At 37.4% G+C, this 17,747-nt stretch overlaps 1 protein-coding gene across 1 annotated transcript; it reads left to right on the top strand.

Moving 5' to 3' along the window:
• The first annotated feature begins 701 nt into the window (after positions 1-701).
• RNF32 (ring finger protein 32) lies at positions 702-15,767 on the top strand. Its single transcript, XM_009583655.1, has 8 exons — positions 702-725; positions 1,267-1,537; positions 6,227-6,369; positions 8,075-8,107; positions 8,547-8,671; positions 8,882-8,990; positions 14,977-15,141; positions 15,528-15,767. Exons 1-8 carry the CDS (start codon positions 702-704, stop codon positions 15,765-15,767), a joined length of 1,110 nt encoding a protein of 369 aa, XP_009581950.1.
• The last annotated feature ends 1,980 nt before the right edge of the window (positions 15,768-17,747 follow it).

Here is a 17,747-nt window from a genome sequence, read left to right as displayed (position 1 = left end):
GGTGACAGCGCTGCCGCTCTGGTCGCCTCAGAGGTGGAAGGCAGTCTCGAGCGGTAACTCGGGGAGCACACGGTTGGCTGTGGTAGCAGGAGGAACAGCTACACGCTGAAACAGGACAGCGCGGTAAGCAGTGGCTCCGGTTTGCCACAGCCAGTTTCAAAGGGTGTCGCCTCACCCTCTGCCAGCCTCCTCTCCGCTACCGAGCCACGCCGCAGGTTTTCCTGCTGTGCCCGTGAGAGCGTTGAGGTTGCCGCGGAGCAGCTTCAGCCCCAAAGGGATTGCTGACATCGTCCTTGCTCTATGTATCACAGGCTTCCTTGTCTATAATAAACTAATCTGGCAGAACAGTTCAACGGGGTTTATTGCTACGGCCATATTTTTTCCTTGGTTCAGCATGAAATTTGTGATTACCACCATTCACTTTGAAGCTATTCTGTGTACGTTGTGGGCAGTCCACTGGGGGTGAGATGAGGCTGACAGGAGAGGGGCAAGCTGATGGTTTATGGATCCAGAGTTAACCTCTGTGGCTGGAACACATGTTAATCTGTCTCCGATGGTAGGCCTAGGAGAAGGTGGATGAAATTGTAGGTTTCTCTTCCACTATCAATGAGGCTATTTCTGCTGAGAAATACTATTCAAGTTCTTGTACATGTCTGTTTGTAGAGCCACGCGACTCTTGTAAAATCAGTTAAAGATTATCAATGGAGCATCGTGATTTTTACAAGGTACGATTTCACATCTTTTAAAATAAGGCAGAAGGGTGGGGAGAAATGGAGGAATAGATAGATAAGCCCATTCCCTGTATAAAAATAATATATTCTTGTTTATATTCAGTGTTCTGGAAGGCAAGGTTAGCCTTTGGGATTGTTTTTAATTATATTGAAGTAAAAATGTGTTTGGGCATGCCAAACTTTTATAGTCCATAATGAGTTTATTGCATATAATAATTATGGGCTCAGTAATTAAAACTTAAAAATTACTGCTATTTTATTTAATATAAATGATAAATCAAAGATTTCATTTGACTTTTTATAAGTTAAAACTAGGATGTGTCAGAAACATCAATGTCAGAAACATCAATCTTAAATTTCATAATATGGTAATTGTATGTTAGGCTTCAAGTACAGGAGTTGCATGTGTATAAAAGCCTTTGACAAGTCAAAAATATTGGCTAAGAGCAGAATTTCTTTTAATTTAGTATAATAGATAAGTTTTTAAACCATGTATAACAATAATTATTCAAGTTGGGGTTTGTTTTCTTTTTAGGTCTGCTCCTCCAAACAAGAGACGATAGCAGTTTCTGCAGTTGCTTTACAGGATCATATAATACAGAGTCATCAGCTCCAGGATCTTTCATTAGCAGATCCTTTTAAGTCAAGGACAAGGAATACCAAGAACATTACCAAACCCGTGAACAAAGAGATGGTCAGAGCGGTAGTAGATACTGGACTAAGAAAAAAGAGCACTCCCCACAAAAACAAGGAAGATGCAGAAAAGGAGTATGTTCTTGATCCCAGTCCTCCACGGCTAACGTTAGGTAAACCATTATATTCTGATTTGTGAATTTTTGTTTTTATTTAAAATAAACTAAAATGAGGACGCTAAGCTTTCTGTTCAATAAGATAATTTAATGCTAAACAGCATAAAATCTTGTTGTAAAATTTGTCGAAATTCAGCAGTTTAGGCCATCAGGCAAACAATGGAATAGCCATCAGTGGCTTGAACGTGTCTTTTCATATCTGAAATGTATTAAAAAATATTATTCTTGTGACAATGAAGATAAAAATGAAGAAGCTAGTGCATCTTGATGAAGAAGAATTTTTCATTAGGAGGCAGGAAGTCTTTTATAGTTTTTTTAAAATGTTTTGTATATTGACTGTCATAACTTTCTTTACCTTATATTCTCAAGCAAACATCTTGATTTTGATGTTGTATTTATTTGGGGGAATGTTTTAGTATTAAGATTTTATTAAGTCTATTTGAAATGGTTTGGTTTATTCCTTATTCAGTAAAAAGACATTTAGTAGTGCTGCATTAAATGTATTCTTTGTTAATATATACCCACCTTTAGTCAAAGTTAAAAAGGTTTGTTTTTACAATGGTCCTGGGGCTAAACCCAGGAAGAATTAACACCTGTAGTTAAATACCTTTTTCAAATTTAGAAGCAAACATGCAACGAGATAAAAGTCACAGATGTGAGGGCTTGGAATGATGCCTGGTGAGAAAACTCACTTTTAAATAGTGTGATAATAATACAGTCGTACAGCAGCGACAGACAATATTGCTTAAAAAAAAAAGCCAGGGAGCATCTTAACAGACCAGGAGTCCAAATGGGCTTCCCGCCTATCCGTTTCAGTCTTATATTTCCCTTTTCTAAAGATTTCTACAGTATTCTTGCCATGAACATCTTCTTGTCTCCATCCTTTCAGTTGTCTTGATTAGGCATTTCTTAAAGGACCTTCCGGCTCCACAATTTGCAGTTTTAAGCATAATAAACTTTCATCATCATTAATAATTGTTTTATTTATTCTTTTTCATAAAAATACCCTTAGGCCTCTCTGAAGATCATGTTGTCTTTGCTATAGTAACTGTCACAGTAGTCCTAGCTCTAAAGAGAACCATGTAAATCAATGAGGCTCCATACAAGCACAGGCATCTGCCTTTTGGAATCAGCTGAAGGTTAAGAGGGTAACTTAAGATAATACACAACAAGTGAGTGTAACAAGTGATAGGACAAAGGTAGTAAGACAAGGTGATTATTACTATGTTTACATGGTTATAGTTCTAAAGATGGGAGGGTTTTTTCTTTGGTTCGTTTTGAAGAGGAATTTGAAAGAAGAGAGGATAGTGGGGGGAAAAAACAGCAGAGAGGTACTGGGGTTAACGCAAATATAAATAATGAGTGATTATGGAAGCTAAAGGTTGTGGTGAAAAAATGCAGCCCAAGTGTGAGCATGTTCTCTGCAATTATAAGAAAGACAAAGTATTTTCTCTTTAAATCACAGCATTGACTGAAAGGTCCCATATGAATGCTTGTGCAAGTGATTTGAAAGAATGTGCTGAAAGATTTTTAAAAATTGCAATTGTTTCTGGGTTTTGCTTATTAGTATTTTCACCTATAGTCTCTCATTATTTTAAAATGTTTGTGTCAAGATTTCTCTTCTTAGAAAGAATTGTGTGGTTTAAACCTTAGAGCCGTGAAACAACTTTGAAAACATAATTTAATGCGCCTTTTTCTTCTTGAGTTTGTGGGTAATCTAACACAATCTTACAGGCCTCTATCATTAAATTTTTCTCAATAGGGACTTGAGTCCTAAAATCAAATAATAATAGTTTAAAGGTTAATGTATGTAATCACTTTGCTAATGTTCATTTTAGGATAAATAACTCACTTGGTTGTAAATGGGTGCGTCAGTAAATGGGTTGGGCTTGTAAACTTGATGCATAAGGATGAAAACTCTTGGATGTCTTGAGCTGTGATAAATGTAGGCTTTCATTGCTTGTATTTATTCAAAGTGCTGCTTTGAGAATATCTTCATAGAGCTTTTTGCTTCAACCACATATCCCTTCTTGTGTGTCCTGCTGCCAGTTTTCCTTCATCAACTATGTTGTATAAAAGCTTTCCTTCTAAACACCTGTATAACCTGTCCCTCACAAATATCCCATCTGGTTTATATTATTTAGAAGTTAGGTTTTGCCGCCAATCTCCTCCTATTTGGCAGCTTTAATCATCCATTTGTGAAAGTTTTAAATAAGCATTTTTTCTTACCCCGGGGGTATACAAAAGGCTTTCCACAAAGCCATCTCATTGTCTTCCTTAAAACAGTCTCTGACCACAGTGCTTGAAGAAAATCAAGCGTAGGCATTTTTTATGTTGTGATACTGTCTTTCATGCTGTGACTGGTTTGCTATCTTGTTCACTCCTTGTGTATCCAGATTTTCTCATCACAAAGACCATCGCTTGTGTATATTGGACTATCAAAATGGGATCTTGTTTCCTTGCTCATTCACTGATACTCCTAGGTATTACTGTCAGATGAAACTTGATATATGTTTTTACTGAAACTTTTATCATGTATTTTATAATTTGATTCTTCTTTTGTAGCAGAAACTCTGTTCTGTACAGTAGATGCTCTTCAAGGGTTGAATGGTCAAGAGGGAAAGCACTCGTGGTTAGGAAAACTTCCTTTCACTCAGCTACCAATTTCAGCAATTCATGCATAAGCTTTAAGCAAAATACGTGTTCTGAACTAGCTTTTAGACTCTAGAAAGTTTGCAGGATCCTTCATGTTTCTTTTAAAGCTCATATTATTTTTCATTATCAAGAGCACCAGATGAAAGCATTTTACTGCACCAAAAATTGATAGACAACACTATTTTATGTTAATATGGTGTATATTTTACATTCTGAAATTACGATGCTGTAAATACATACGTATGTGCTTTGCTGCTTGACATGGAGTGGTTTGAATCCTAGCCCATAGCCTGCAGGCAGAGCCGTGAGCTCCTGCACGTGTGGAGGTCCTCTATTTCTGTCTGGATATTGAGTTGTCCAGGAACCGAAACAGTGTGCTTCTAAGACAATTCATATATGACCACCGATGTCATCCACGGCATTCATTGATTCAAATTTTCTTTTGATACTTAGGTTTACATGCATTGCTTATCTTTGACTTGATACCTTTACAAGGGTAACAAAAGTAACAAGGCGGAGTGTACGTGAACCAAACCATATGTAGAGAAAGCACTTTCCACGTAGTTCCAAACGCATAAACTGAGCCAGCTTGAAATCTCAAAGCCATCCTGTTGTTCTAAGATATGGAATCAAATTGATTTACGTTTGAAGGATGTCATGAGCTCACAAGGAAGTAGGTTAGGCAGATAGTTCAACTAGAGGGAAGAAAGTATTCCTTATAATTCCTTTAGTACCTCACAAAAGTTCTTTAAAAAGATCAAAAGCAGTTTTGTGCAAATTTTAAATGATTAACGATATACATCTGTAGATGGATGAGCTCAGGAGCAGAATTTTTGTCTCAAAAATTAACAAATCCTATCCTAGAACAACCAAATACTCAAGCAAGTGGATCACCAAAACCCCATTCTTTGGTTTGTTAGGATTCCTTTTCTCTTCATGACTAACTAGCATAATCGGTTTGGATACAGTCTGTCTGATGGGGCTTTGAAAGCTTATACAGAACAAATAATGTCTGGTTTATGCAAAGGTTTTGGTATGAACGAAAGAGTTGGCCCTTTCCTTCCCATTTAGAACTAAAATTCTCATCTAGGTGTCATCAGCTTGCATTCTAACTATGGCATGTCCCTTTTCCTTTCTGCTTTTAGCAAATACCATAGAGGCCTCATCATGGACTCATGTTATTGGCTTATTACACATACCTTGGACATTCCTCCATTGACTTTGGTCAGTCCACACAAGCTGCTTCCTCTGGTCTTCAAAGATGACAAAGATTCTTTGCTGTACCTACTAGCATCTTTTTTTACTATTGAGACACTGACACTGGACTTTATCTGCCATTTGTGGGATCGGAGGGGAATATTGTATTTTCACTGATTCCTTCTTTGAGAAGGCAGAGATTTCACATGGACATGCAGCAGGGCATCTCACAGTTATCAGTGGAGATTGACAAGCTCAGCTATCACAGTGACAATATCAGTAGTGTCTTGTAACCATCTCTTTGTTTCTTTATGCTCTTTATTTCTCTTGCATCCATCACAGTCTCATTACACTTCAGCATTTTGCACCAGCAACAGTTTTTTATTATACCACTTTGTTCATTTTTATTTTTGAGAATACAAAAATGTAATGTTGAGGAAGCCTTCGCAAACGAATTCTAAAAGAGATTTTGTTTGTACAAACAAAATTACGTTATTGTGCATTGTTATATTGCCTAGTTAATATTCCCCATCGTAATGGCTGTGGAAAGGTATCAAAATAAATTCAAATTACTTGGCAAATAAAAGTTTACATTTAAAAATTTCCTGTATAAATCCTGTATGTAAAAGAGGTTTTGACAATTACTGAATAGCTAACTAATAGTAAGAAGTATGTTGCTTGCCAGTGGTTTGTTTGATGATAGATTTATATGAAGTATCTGTATAAAGTATTTTTAAATAACTGCATCATCGATGAATTTCACATGAAGAAAATCCATTGTCTGCATCTGCCAATGGGTTTTATTCAATGATTTGTTGTTGTTATTCTCGACAGCTCAGAAATTAGGCCTAGTTGAGCCTCCGTCATTGCCACTAACTGCTGAAGAATGGATAAAAATAAAACAGAGATCCATACAGCATGGAGACTCCATACAGCCTTGTGCAATATGCAGGGAAGAATTTGCACTTCAACTTCAGGTACATGTGTAATTGTGTGGACTACACAATTGTATTTCAAAAAAATTTTCCAGAGTTACTGCTAAAAATCATTAGCTGGAGGAAGAAAGGAAAGAAGTGAAAGATTCTACTTTAAGACACCATTTAGCATTTAATAGCTGGACCCAGCTCTCAGTGGCCAGCTCTGAAAGTATTTTGGACACGACATGGTAGAGAAAGGTTGGTAGTGTTTGTTCACTTCTCACGTTATGACAATAGAGAAGGTAATCAGCCTTTTTATCTGTTCTTGCAAAGCAGGTATAGGCTATTTTTTGCTTCATTTAAAGCAAATAGATATGATCCTAGCCTTCATTCATCAGAATGGTAAACATTCACTAACTATGCAGTTTAAGATATATTTTGTTTTCTCACAAGGTTTGTTAATTGCAGTTTAGTTCAAGAGTTATTTCTATTTGGAAAATGGAGGTAGATGTACTCTTAATACTAGTCAGTCACTGCCTTAGGTTATCTGAAGAAATGCTTGCATTTTACCTTGATGGCTTTATTCAATGCATGTGTGTAGCATAAGCATAAATACATCATATTTTATGAGATTCTCTCATCTATTGTCTTGAAAATATTAAGCAAAAGGGACAAGTGACTGATTGAAGAGGAATGCTGCTTCGGAGAGGTTATGATGGTAATTAGAAGAATTATCCCAACTCCTTACAAGTTTCTTTCCACAGTGCATTTTATGGTGGTTTTTTTCTGCCTGTTCCCCCTTTTAATTTTTCCTGAGGACTTTTTACAGCCAAGTCTGTGATGTGAATCAAGGTCTTTCAATAACCTTAGATACAGGGCTTTTGCTTCCTTTTACAGCAACATTAACTGAAGGTGTACAATGGTCCACAGACAGGTGGGATGGATCTGGCAAAAGATCATTCTGCCAGTTTCTGGCTACCCTGAAAGTCTAAAGCTTGACAAGAGAGAGCAAAAGACAGCACTCATTAAAAAGGTTACTTTAGATTTGGCACAAAAAAGGAAATGCCTCTGGAATTCTTTTTGTCCTCAGTGTTTCGTTAGCTTTCCTCCCTCAAGGGAAAAAAGCCACTGTATCTGAAAGCTCTCCCTTCAGCTGGCTGCTAGCCATTAATCCTTTTGTGTTTGCCAGCTCAATAGTGCACACTACTTGTTCTGGTTTTCACTCCTTTCCCAGTTTTTCCTTCCTCTAAGAGCCAACTGCCTTTTTTGTCCAACTCTGTATCTTTTGTCAGGATGGAGATCATCAGCATTTGGTGGGAATTTAGGTCAGATAAAGGTGAAGTTTTCTTGTAGCCTGTGAACATGCTTTCTCTTTTGTTTTTTTGTATGTGTGAAATGCTGCATTTGATGTATATCACTTCTTGAAATTTAACGTCTCTGTGGGGAAAAGGGAAAAAAATTAATCAGCTTTCATTTTAAGTACTTGTTTTATAATCTTTCCTCCAGTCAATAACAGTTGGCATTTCTTGCTTGCTGCCACTCCATGTGTTATTAACACAAAATTCACATATTGGTTTAAGCTGTAATATATTAAGTAATTTCTATAGAAGACTAATTTTATTTTCACCAGAAAGACTGCAGTAGTAACAGAAAGAAACTGATGACCTTTCAGGCAGTGAAAATTTTTCTTGTCAGCATTTTTTACTTTTCAGCTTTTAGAATGGTTTAAAGTCAGGGGTTTTTTTTCTTTTCCTTTGAAAAACAGGTGCTGCTTTCATGTTCCCATGTATTCCATAAAGTGAGTACATTTTTGTATAACTATTCAAGCACATAATACATGAGTATTTTAATTAATTAATTAATTAGACTACTTACTTAAATGAATATCTTAATGAATTAAATGTAATCATCTTTAAAAGTAATTTTGATTCCAGATTTTTATGGTAAGAAATATAATTTAAGGCTATTTTATGATGAGGCACTTTATTCCATTTTATTACCTTTTTTAAAACCATATGGGAAAATATATACTAAGCAGGAATAGTTTAATTCATGAAATTTCATGCGAATATATGGAGATTTACAAAATTCTCTTAACATTTTAATTATAAAAATATGCATCTTGTAGAGTGTTCATGGATTGATGAATAAACTGTTTATACATTCTGTAATCTATCCTGTTTCATCTGTTCCAATGATACGACATATATTGTAAGTAATTGCAATTATTTTTTCAGGCATGCCTGAAAGCCTTTGAAAAATTTACAGGTAAAAAGTCTTGTCCTCTGTGTAGAAAAGAGCAGTATCAGACCAGAGTAATACATGATGGGGCACGCTTCTTTAAAATTAAGTGCGCGATAAGGTAAGGTAAGCCTTACTTCTGCTACAGGTGTTGTCACTGGACAATATTTATTTCTAAATAATGTTCCAAATGTGTTAAAACTTTAGTATAATAAGAAACTAGACAGAATGAATGCACTACAAAAAAATGCATAAAATGATTATTTCATATAAATAATAAAATTACATAAATTTGAGTTTCCTCTTTTTTGAGCAAAACTGTCTCTTACAGAATTCAAGCTTCCTGGAGGGGATATATTGTTAGAAAATGGTATAAAAACTTGAGAAAAACAGTGCCTCCTAAAGATAACAAATTAAGAAAGCAATTCTTTGAGAAAAAGGTATGTAGCATTTGTTTCTTTGTCTCTTTTTTTAGTCTGATTCAGCTCCCTTAAATCAAAACTCCTGAATACCAGCTCTCTACCTCTTCATTTATTCCTCTTATTTGTATTAAACAGCACTGGAGACACTCGGTTGTTTTGTTAGTCTGTTCATTCCATCCTCTTTACAATGTAGAAGTGAGGAAAATAATTTAAATATTTAGTTTTAAAGCCTGCCGTTTACCTAGGCCAACTAGTAGGTTTTTTGTGTGGCCCTGTATTTCCCTTCTCTTTTTGATAAATCACAGTAATCTGTTTTCCTATAGAATTATATGAAGGGGGTATAGTAAGGGGAGAAACAAACCAAAAACAATCACAACTTCTTTTCACTGTCATTGTTCCCTTCCTGGACACTGAACTGGATAGTCCATAGCTTTGCCCTTCTCGAAGTTCTGCTCAGATGCAAGTCAGACTGTAACAAATTAGGGTCCTGACCCCATACAAATGAGGCCAAATCAGGTGCAAGCATTTTGCAATGACCCTGCTTGCCTTTAAGCACACAGCTGCTGCAGAGTCCCTGTGCAACCCTCAAGTCCTCCTTTGCCAACTTCCAGTCTTCCCCCAGGTTAGTACAGCCAGCCCAGCTCAGCTTTTCAGTAACAAAAACTGCTCTGACACATCCTCAGCAATGACCAAACTGCCCCTCAGGGAACGAGAGAAGCCATCTTCCAGTCCAGATTACCAAACAGCCTGGTTAACAGAGATGAACAAAGCCACGCAAGACAGCCACTTAAATGTAGCTAGTGCATGCATCTGGGAAATACTCTTACCCACGTTGCAAGCTAAATCAGTGGTAGGTTTAAACCAATACTTAAATCGGTTGTTCGTTTGTTTTTTGGTTTGTTTTTTGTTTTTTTTTTTTAAATCAGTGCTTTAGTTAAAGAGAAGAGTGCTTGCAGAAAAAGGCTTGTCACTGTCTGTCATTTTTTCTTACAGTTGCTTGGTTGTATCCTGTTGGAGGAGAGCTTTGGAGGCAAAGACCCTCTCTTGCTATATTATTCATTTACGTATGATAGTGAGATTTGTAGCCTAGAGGTGATCTGGCAGACTGTTGCAACAGAACTGGTACCACTGTTCTGCTTGTGTGGTAACAGTGGCAGGGGAGAGAGAGGGAATATTGCTCTCAGCCTTAATATAGAGACAGCTTGCTGGTTGCTGTGCTGCCTCTGTAATCAATGCAAAGTCCTTCCCTGTAACAGAGAAAATGAATATGGAGGTAACTGAAGAAAGCTACTGTTACACTTGAAAGTGCTCAAACACTTAAGTTTGGAAGAAGTCAATCCTCCGGTGGATTGTGACTGTCCCTCAAGACTGTGACTGTGGGCTCAAGGTACCATGCTTAGCTACAACCAAGGTCTCAGTAAAGGGAAGTTGAAGAAGGCTTCTAATTATGCCAAAAGTTGCAGCCGAGTGTCATTTGTTAAAATTTCTCTCACTGAACTTCAGATGTCTACAGTAGCTGTCTACCAAGCAACCTACAATGGGCTAGCTTTTAGGGCCCCTTAGATACCTGTTTTAGGGGACTGATAAACTGCCCATGTTTTATCAAATGATTATAAGCCATGGGAAAGTCTTCATGTAACATAGATCCCATATATAGTCCACAGCATTAGGAAATCATTCTCATATGTAACTCTTCAGGATTTTGCACGCAATAAAATGGGCACTACTTTTTCACCTTGTATTACAAAAAAATTTATAAAGTCTTCTCATATGGATTAGCCAGGTTTAAATTAATTCAGTACCAATTATGATTAAAGGATATATACATATTTTTCTTAGTGGCTTTCAAGTGGGAATTGTAGATGAGTTTTCCTGCTGTTTGCTCTTATACTTTTAAGTGTTGGTTAATGAAAACACTAAAGAAATTTTTCACAAGTAGCTATCCATTTCCAGATGCTAAAAACCTTTTCTGAAATAAATTTTGCCTCTCAAGCTTGTGCTGTGCTTTTAAAATGTCACTCCCTAAACATTAGCATAATCAAATGGCATCACAATTGGAAAAAAAAAATCAAATTTTTAATAACCCTGGCTCCTCTGGAAGGATCACACAGGTTAAAAGTCAAGTTTTGTACTCTCAAATAAATATCACAAAATAAAAAACAAGGTCTGCAATATTAGTACTAGGAAGGACACATATTACTTATTTCAGGGTGCTACGGTAGCCCTTATTACACCTATCATTAAAATTTTTAATAATCTAGATCAAAGGAGATAAGAAAGGTCACTGAAACCAAAGTAGGCTACTTTTTAGCACTACTATACACAGAAAGCAGGGTGTTGCTTCAGCATGTTAGGTAGTGAATTTCTTTGATCCTACCTATAAATGTCACTTCTGTATGTCATTTAATTGTGGTATAGTCTTTTATTGGTGCAATTAAATCTTTTCAAATACATTACATTATCTCCAGCTTTGCTAAAAATCTTGCCATTGTTTAAGAAGCGAGGTAAGTCGTTGTGAAATGATGTAGTTGACTTTAGTTTCTTCCTCCCCCCTCCACATGATTTCTCCCAACGATTTTAATTTAAATCTCACCAAACAGTATAATGGTCCTGGAATTTGTTTAGTCGTTTGACTTCCTTTATCACATGGAGATGGTAAACATTCTGTTGCTAACTTGAAGTGGCTCCAAGCAGCAAAACTAGGAGGATATTAAACCAGTAAAAGCTTATCAACTGATTCATTGATATGCTGTAAATTCCAGCCTTTTCATTTTACTTTTGAGGGTTGCCATAAGTCAACACATTAGTAAGCAATTTGCTGACATTGGATCACTTAAAAAGGCTTCCTTGTGGACAAAGTTCACCTCGGTGCTTTGTTTCATCATGTTATTTTATCATAGTCTTGTGCTGCTGTACAGATGACTGATGTAGTTTTGCGTACTGATGGAATATTTCAAATACTCAGTTTATGCAATTCCATTCAAGTTTTAAGAAGTCACAGACATAAAATGTAGAGGTATGGTGTTTTCAGAAATAATTCAATTAATCAGTTTCAGTCGTTCTGGAGAAAAAAAGATTATTCAGTATTATGCATTAAAACACAGCAGGATTTAGTATTTAAATCCTAGAACACGTTAACACTAACAAATCATACAAAATGCTTATTTCCTTTCACATTGATAGTTCGCACTGATTTGCCAGTTAGCAAAAATTTTGGGTTAAATTTCAGTTACACTTTTTTTCTTCCCAACCTTAGACTTTATTTGCTGATTGATGGATATGGGTTGGGTCAGGTCATACTGCAGAAAATACAGGAGTAGCTCAAAGCAGATAGTATCTTAGCAGCAGGGGAACTTAATAGATCACTGTCTCAGGCAGGAGAAGAGCTTGCCTCTCTTTATTTTTACAGTTTCTGCTCAAGGAGGCTCATGAGAGGACTTTCAGGATCACTTAGTGAAATGGGGAAGAGAAACACAAGTGCAAGCTCAGGGACGAAATGGAGGGCTTCTCCCTACTGAGGGAAAAAGGAACAAGCAGCACAGGCACAGACGGAAAGGGGGCACTGCTTGCTTAATGCAACCCCAGCCCCTCTCTGCCCTCTGCTTTCAGCTCTCCGTGTTGGTTAGTTTTCCTCAGCAGCCTGTCTAGTCTTAGTATAGTTCACAAAGACAGGCCAGGTCCTGGAACTGACCACATACTGTCTGTGTTGCTCTCACGTTCACAGAAAGAGACACCCGATAAGGGCAGAGTTAAAATGTGGTTGCTTTTCCTCAAATTTTGGGTCCTGAGAGGCTATGAGAAAGCACCGTCATGGATGCTGTAGCTTTCTATTACATCCCCCTAGCTTTCTTATGAAAACAGTTCAGGGCTGTTCAAGTTTGGTACCAATATAAATGAAGACCAAGCATAAATCAGGACCAAAAGTCTTTTCAAATGGATCAACCTTTACTTGATGTTGAACAGAAACCATGAATTGTATAAGGTTTAGATGTAATTTTACCCTGTTCTTCCTGAAGTCAGATTTTAAAATGAAATCAGTAAGAGCAGTTAAAATTGCAACGTGGAATAGATTCAGTTCTAGAACCTAAGTAACAACAGTTCAGATAAAACTTACTAGGACTGTTATTGCTTAATTAAATACATAATCACATTAAAATATTAAAGACATAACCAGATTAAAGTGTAGTGTATTAGTATTTCGTGTCTCATTCAGGAAGCTGACAGTGTCATGGTTTGGGATTGTTTGGAGACCCCAAAGTGTAAATATTGAAGGAGGCCTGTGGTGGCATTCTTGTTTGTTTGGTTTTTGTTTTACACATACCACTGAAGGTCAGTGCGCATGTTTGCGTGGGATAGAATCAGATTTTTTTCTTTCTTGTCAGTGAACAGTCATGAGGGGAGCACAAGATTACTCATCTGCTCTTTGCTAGACATAGAACACTCTCACAGAGTACAGAAGGGGCTGCTGCTTTTCCTATCACATTGTGATTTAAATACATATGCTATACAAGGGGTCTCAGGGGATTTTTTTTTAAGTTATGTTACATTGATACATCAGCATTAACTAACAAGGTAACTAAATCTGATTTGTACTGACAAATGGATACATCCTTTCAATATACTGTTGTGTTAGGAATCATTTGGAAATACAGTAAGTCATAATAGGTCTCAGTTAGCAGTGAATCAGACCATAAAATAAAAACACACAGGAACAAATCAAACATCAAGAAGAAAACAACTTGCCTTACGTGGTGGTTTTCACCATTTCCCTTACCTGGACGCTTCTAATGTTTGTCTCTAAAGTCTTTATTGAGAAACATTATGGGTTTCACTGGAAGACACTATGGACATAATTTAAAAAAAAAACAAACCACAAACATTAACTGATTAGTTTTTTCATAGTTTTAGAAGAAAATTTAGGAAATTCAAAGTTTAAATGAAATCTTAGAATGTTAAGTGAGCTTTTCAGATAGTTTTTGGGTTTTTTGGGGGATTTGGGCTCTTGATTCCTTTGGCTCTAGAAAAGTTCACTTTGAATATTCTGATACATGCTATGAAGGGTCACTTTAGCAGTTATAAAAGAGCACATGTCCTGGTAGAGAGAAAAGCTACCGGGAAAAAAAAAAAAAGTGAAATGAAACAATAGGAAAGTTTTCAGGTACCATCAGGCTGCCTGACGGTGACAACAACCCTTCTGCCACCTCACCTCCCACTTCCCATCCCATCCTCCCTGAAAAGATGGCTCCCTGTTTTCCTATCAAGTTTTCGCTCACAGGAAATGCATGGAGAGAAGGGCTCACATTGCATGGTCATGGTACAGGTGTCGAAATGTTCCTTAAAACTGATGAAAGCATTTACAAGCAGAGCCACAAAAGACAAGTCTAAGACCTGTGTGACTCCCAGAACTTTCAGATACTGTGGTAGCAGTGAGAGAAAGTGGCCACAGTGAGTTGGGATTGCACTCAAGGAAATGATTAAGTTTAAGAAAAGCATTCATTGCTTTTCGGTATTTATTTTGCTGAGCATCTTCAGATATGATGAGCAGATTGCTTAGGCCTATGTGCAATATGCAGAAACATATTTAAGGCAGTAGGTCATAAAAGTCTATGCCTCTTCTCTCATTGGGTATCATGCCTTTAACTAAGCCTATGCACTGGTTTCCCATCAAATAACCAATGCTCAGCTAAGTTCTGTACTTCCTTTCTCTAACACAGATGTACCCTCTGTGCTGCATCCATATGGGTCAAGAGTAGTACATCTATCTTGGGAAAGTTCAGTGACGAAAACTCTGTGTTTTCTCTGAAGGATAATGGTCCATCAGTGGAGTCTGGGGACCTGATGCTTTTAATCTCTAAATCAGGACTGGACACCAGCTGCAAATTGGAACAAGATTCCATAGATCATGCAAATAACCAGGCCCACTTGTCCAATCGCTCATAATTCATCCACATATGAACTACCTATAAGTAACTCCAAATCTAACAGCAGTTGATTTTCTTTTCAGGTTCAACAGATCAGCAATCGACTGTTGAGTTCTTACGACATCAACCTAGATGAATTTTTTTCTGAGATAGATTCTTCTATAGCTGCAAGTCGAGATGTGTTTCAGCAGTTGGAAGGAAAAGAAATATTAATAAGTGAAACTGACTGGGAAAAGATCCAGATGCAGGTTGGTTGGCTTCTTTTTTTTTCCTTTTTGCCTTTTTTTTTTTTTTTTAAAAGTAGTTTTGCATTTATAAGCTCTTTTATGCTCTTTTGAGGCATGGCAGTCTTTTCAGCACAATTGAGTAGTTTCTGTTTTCTTAAATTTTGGTCCATATGTTCCAAATCAGAAATATTTGAAAGTTTTTACAGTTCAGAGGTTTACCTCAGCAGTATCTCTCTTCTACTCAGTTAAAGAGCCCAGAGAGGCTGTAGACAAAATTCAGAATCAAAATGTTGATAATTTCTCAAAATACATTGCAGTCATAACATTTGAACATTCAAATTAGCATACTGCTGATATATTTACCTTCCATTGTTTCACTACAGATTTATTTGTTTGTTTTTACTCAGGCATTTCGGCAAGAGATACTTGACTGTCCTATCTGTATCATGCCACTCACTCCTACAGTTCATCCTGCCTGTCTCTTTTCTGGTAACAGCAATCAGTTTTCACGACAGACTGTTCTGCTTTCTTGTTCACATTTGTTTCATCATACCTGTCTTCAAGCATTTGAAGAGTTTTCCTTGCAAGAGCGACATATTTGTCCTTTATGTCGCTCATATTATCAAAAGAAAATCCTCAAATGTTGATAAATATCGCTCATAATGAACTACCTCGTAGATTGTAGCTGACAACACACATACTTCTAACTTTGGAGCCTTTTCAGAGCCGTATCTTCCAAGAACCAATGATTTTGTATGGACAATGGTACTCGCCTTGTATTTAGAGAAATAAAAGTTAGAAGGGTGCTGTTGCTTCCCTTTTATATGCAGTTTCACCCTTGGTCTTCCAGCATTTTTATTGTTCCTCCCTCTGTCACTCCCACCTTCCTCCATTTTCATTTCCCTTTCCCAAAGATGAGCCGCAGTTGTTCCAGGCATTGTGTACATTCAGCAATACCCCGCTATTATCCCTCACCTGGTTTTTTACACCTTATTTGTTGCAGCTCAGGTTCCTGCTCACAAGGGCTGCCACTACAGCAACTGGCAGTTATAGCAAGAAACACTTTTTTTTTTTTTTCCTCTCTTTTCCTTCACCAAAGTTTACTAACTAGAACCCCAGCTGCTGCTTCTGCTTGAACGACTCCGACCAACTCCAGAGAGCTGGAGGTAGATAAACGTGGCCCTCAAAGATGCAGGATCGTTTCAGAACCTCAGAGAACCTGGAACGACAGTAAGTAGACTGCTTTCAAGAGAAATAAAAACATGATGATGAAGTTTCAGCAACGCATAGCTGAAAAGAAGTCAGGTGACCACAGATAATTTATAAGAAAAGTATGAGCACATAAAGACAAAAGTCAGAAGCTAAAACAAAATGAAATAGCAACATATCAAGGTAACAAGAAAATTCATTTTGCGTAAAAGGCAATAACTGATCAACTACATAAACGATAGAGAGCTTCCAAATAATGCTGACAAGACCAAATTGCATCGTGCATCAAGTGAGGTGGCCACCACAACGCCAGGTTGTATGGATGGGTTTACAGTCTGAAGCTGGAAGTGGGAAAGGCTGTATTAGAGAATCGTTAGATAAAAAGTGTTCTACAGATCGGCTGCTGATTGACTCTGCTTTTGGGCAGCCAGAAAGCTGTCTGCAGTGCTTTCAGAGATGGTTGTCTCTAAGAAGTTGTGGAGAATATGTGGCACTCCAAAGGACTAGGAATTGATAAACCTATCTCGAAACCAGGGAGGAGGGAAGAAGTCCTGGGGAAATGCAGGCATTAGTTTCATTTCCCAGAAAACCACTGGTACAAACTACTTAAAAAGAACTAGTATTTGACGTGGGATTTGCCAAGAAGAGAATCATATCAAGCCAATTCAGTTCATTTCTGTAGCAGGATACAGCCCTGCAGATGAAGCAGAAAATGTAGTGTCACAAAAAATCAAAGCGCAAAATATGCACTTTTGTAGGAATAACCCCATGTATGAGATGACTCACATCTTCTGTAATGTAGCAATATAGAGACTTTCTGTAGAAAGACATCCAGAAATATATTTGAGACCACAAGTTCAGTATGAATGAATGATGTTGCAAAAAAAGACCACCAAAAAACAAAGTGACCACAAAAAAAAAAAAAAGACCACTAAATAAAAACCCACCACCAAACAAAAAAAGAACTGAAGACATGATGTAGTGTAAGGACTCAAGGTTGGAGGTTTCCGTGTCCAGTTCTGAGCTCTGCATTTCTAGAAACATACGAGGGTCCCCGCAGGCAGCAAAAAGGATGATGAGAGGCCTACATAAAGCAGTTGAGGGAACTGGAGGTCACTTCTTACACAGAAGACAAAGGGAAATGTAACCTTTCAGGTGTGGAAAAAGCTGGTGCAAGCAGAAAGACTTGTCTTACTATGGACATTTGAGAACCAAATTAAAGCTTTAAGCGTGGCAATGGCTGCTCACACTTGACATTCAGGAAACCTTGGACAATTAAACACTGGAATATACTGCCCAGAGACAGCACAGAAATCACATCGCAGATAGTCCCGGCCAGGCTGGTTAAACACCAGGAATAACGCAGGTATGTTTGATCCTGTGCAGCTGAACAGATCAGACATCTCCCGGTCTCTTCC

This window comes from Fulmarus glacialis, unplaced genomic scaffold (genome assembly GCF_000690835.1).
Source record: "Fulmarus glacialis isolate BGI_N327 unplaced genomic scaffold, ASM69083v1 scaffold9408, whole genome shotgun sequence".
NCBI classification, from domain to species: Eukaryota; Metazoa; Chordata; class Aves; order Procellariiformes; family Procellariidae; genus Fulmarus; species Fulmarus glacialis.
Note: the sequence above shows the minus strand (reverse complement) of the source record. Positions and strands in the feature narration are given on the sequence as shown.

Coding starts and splice junctions, on each gene's coding strand:
- RNF32 (XM_009583655.1), top strand. CDS start 702: ATGGAGCATCGTGATTTTTACAAG. Junction 1,538..6,226: donor TCCTCCACGGCTAACGTTAG/GTAAACCATTAT, acceptor TATTCTCGACAG/CTCAGAAATTAGGCCTAGTT. Junction 8,108..8,546: donor GTTCCCATGTATTCCATAAA/GTGAGTACATTT, acceptor TTATTTTTTCAG/GCATGCCTGAAAGCCTTTGA.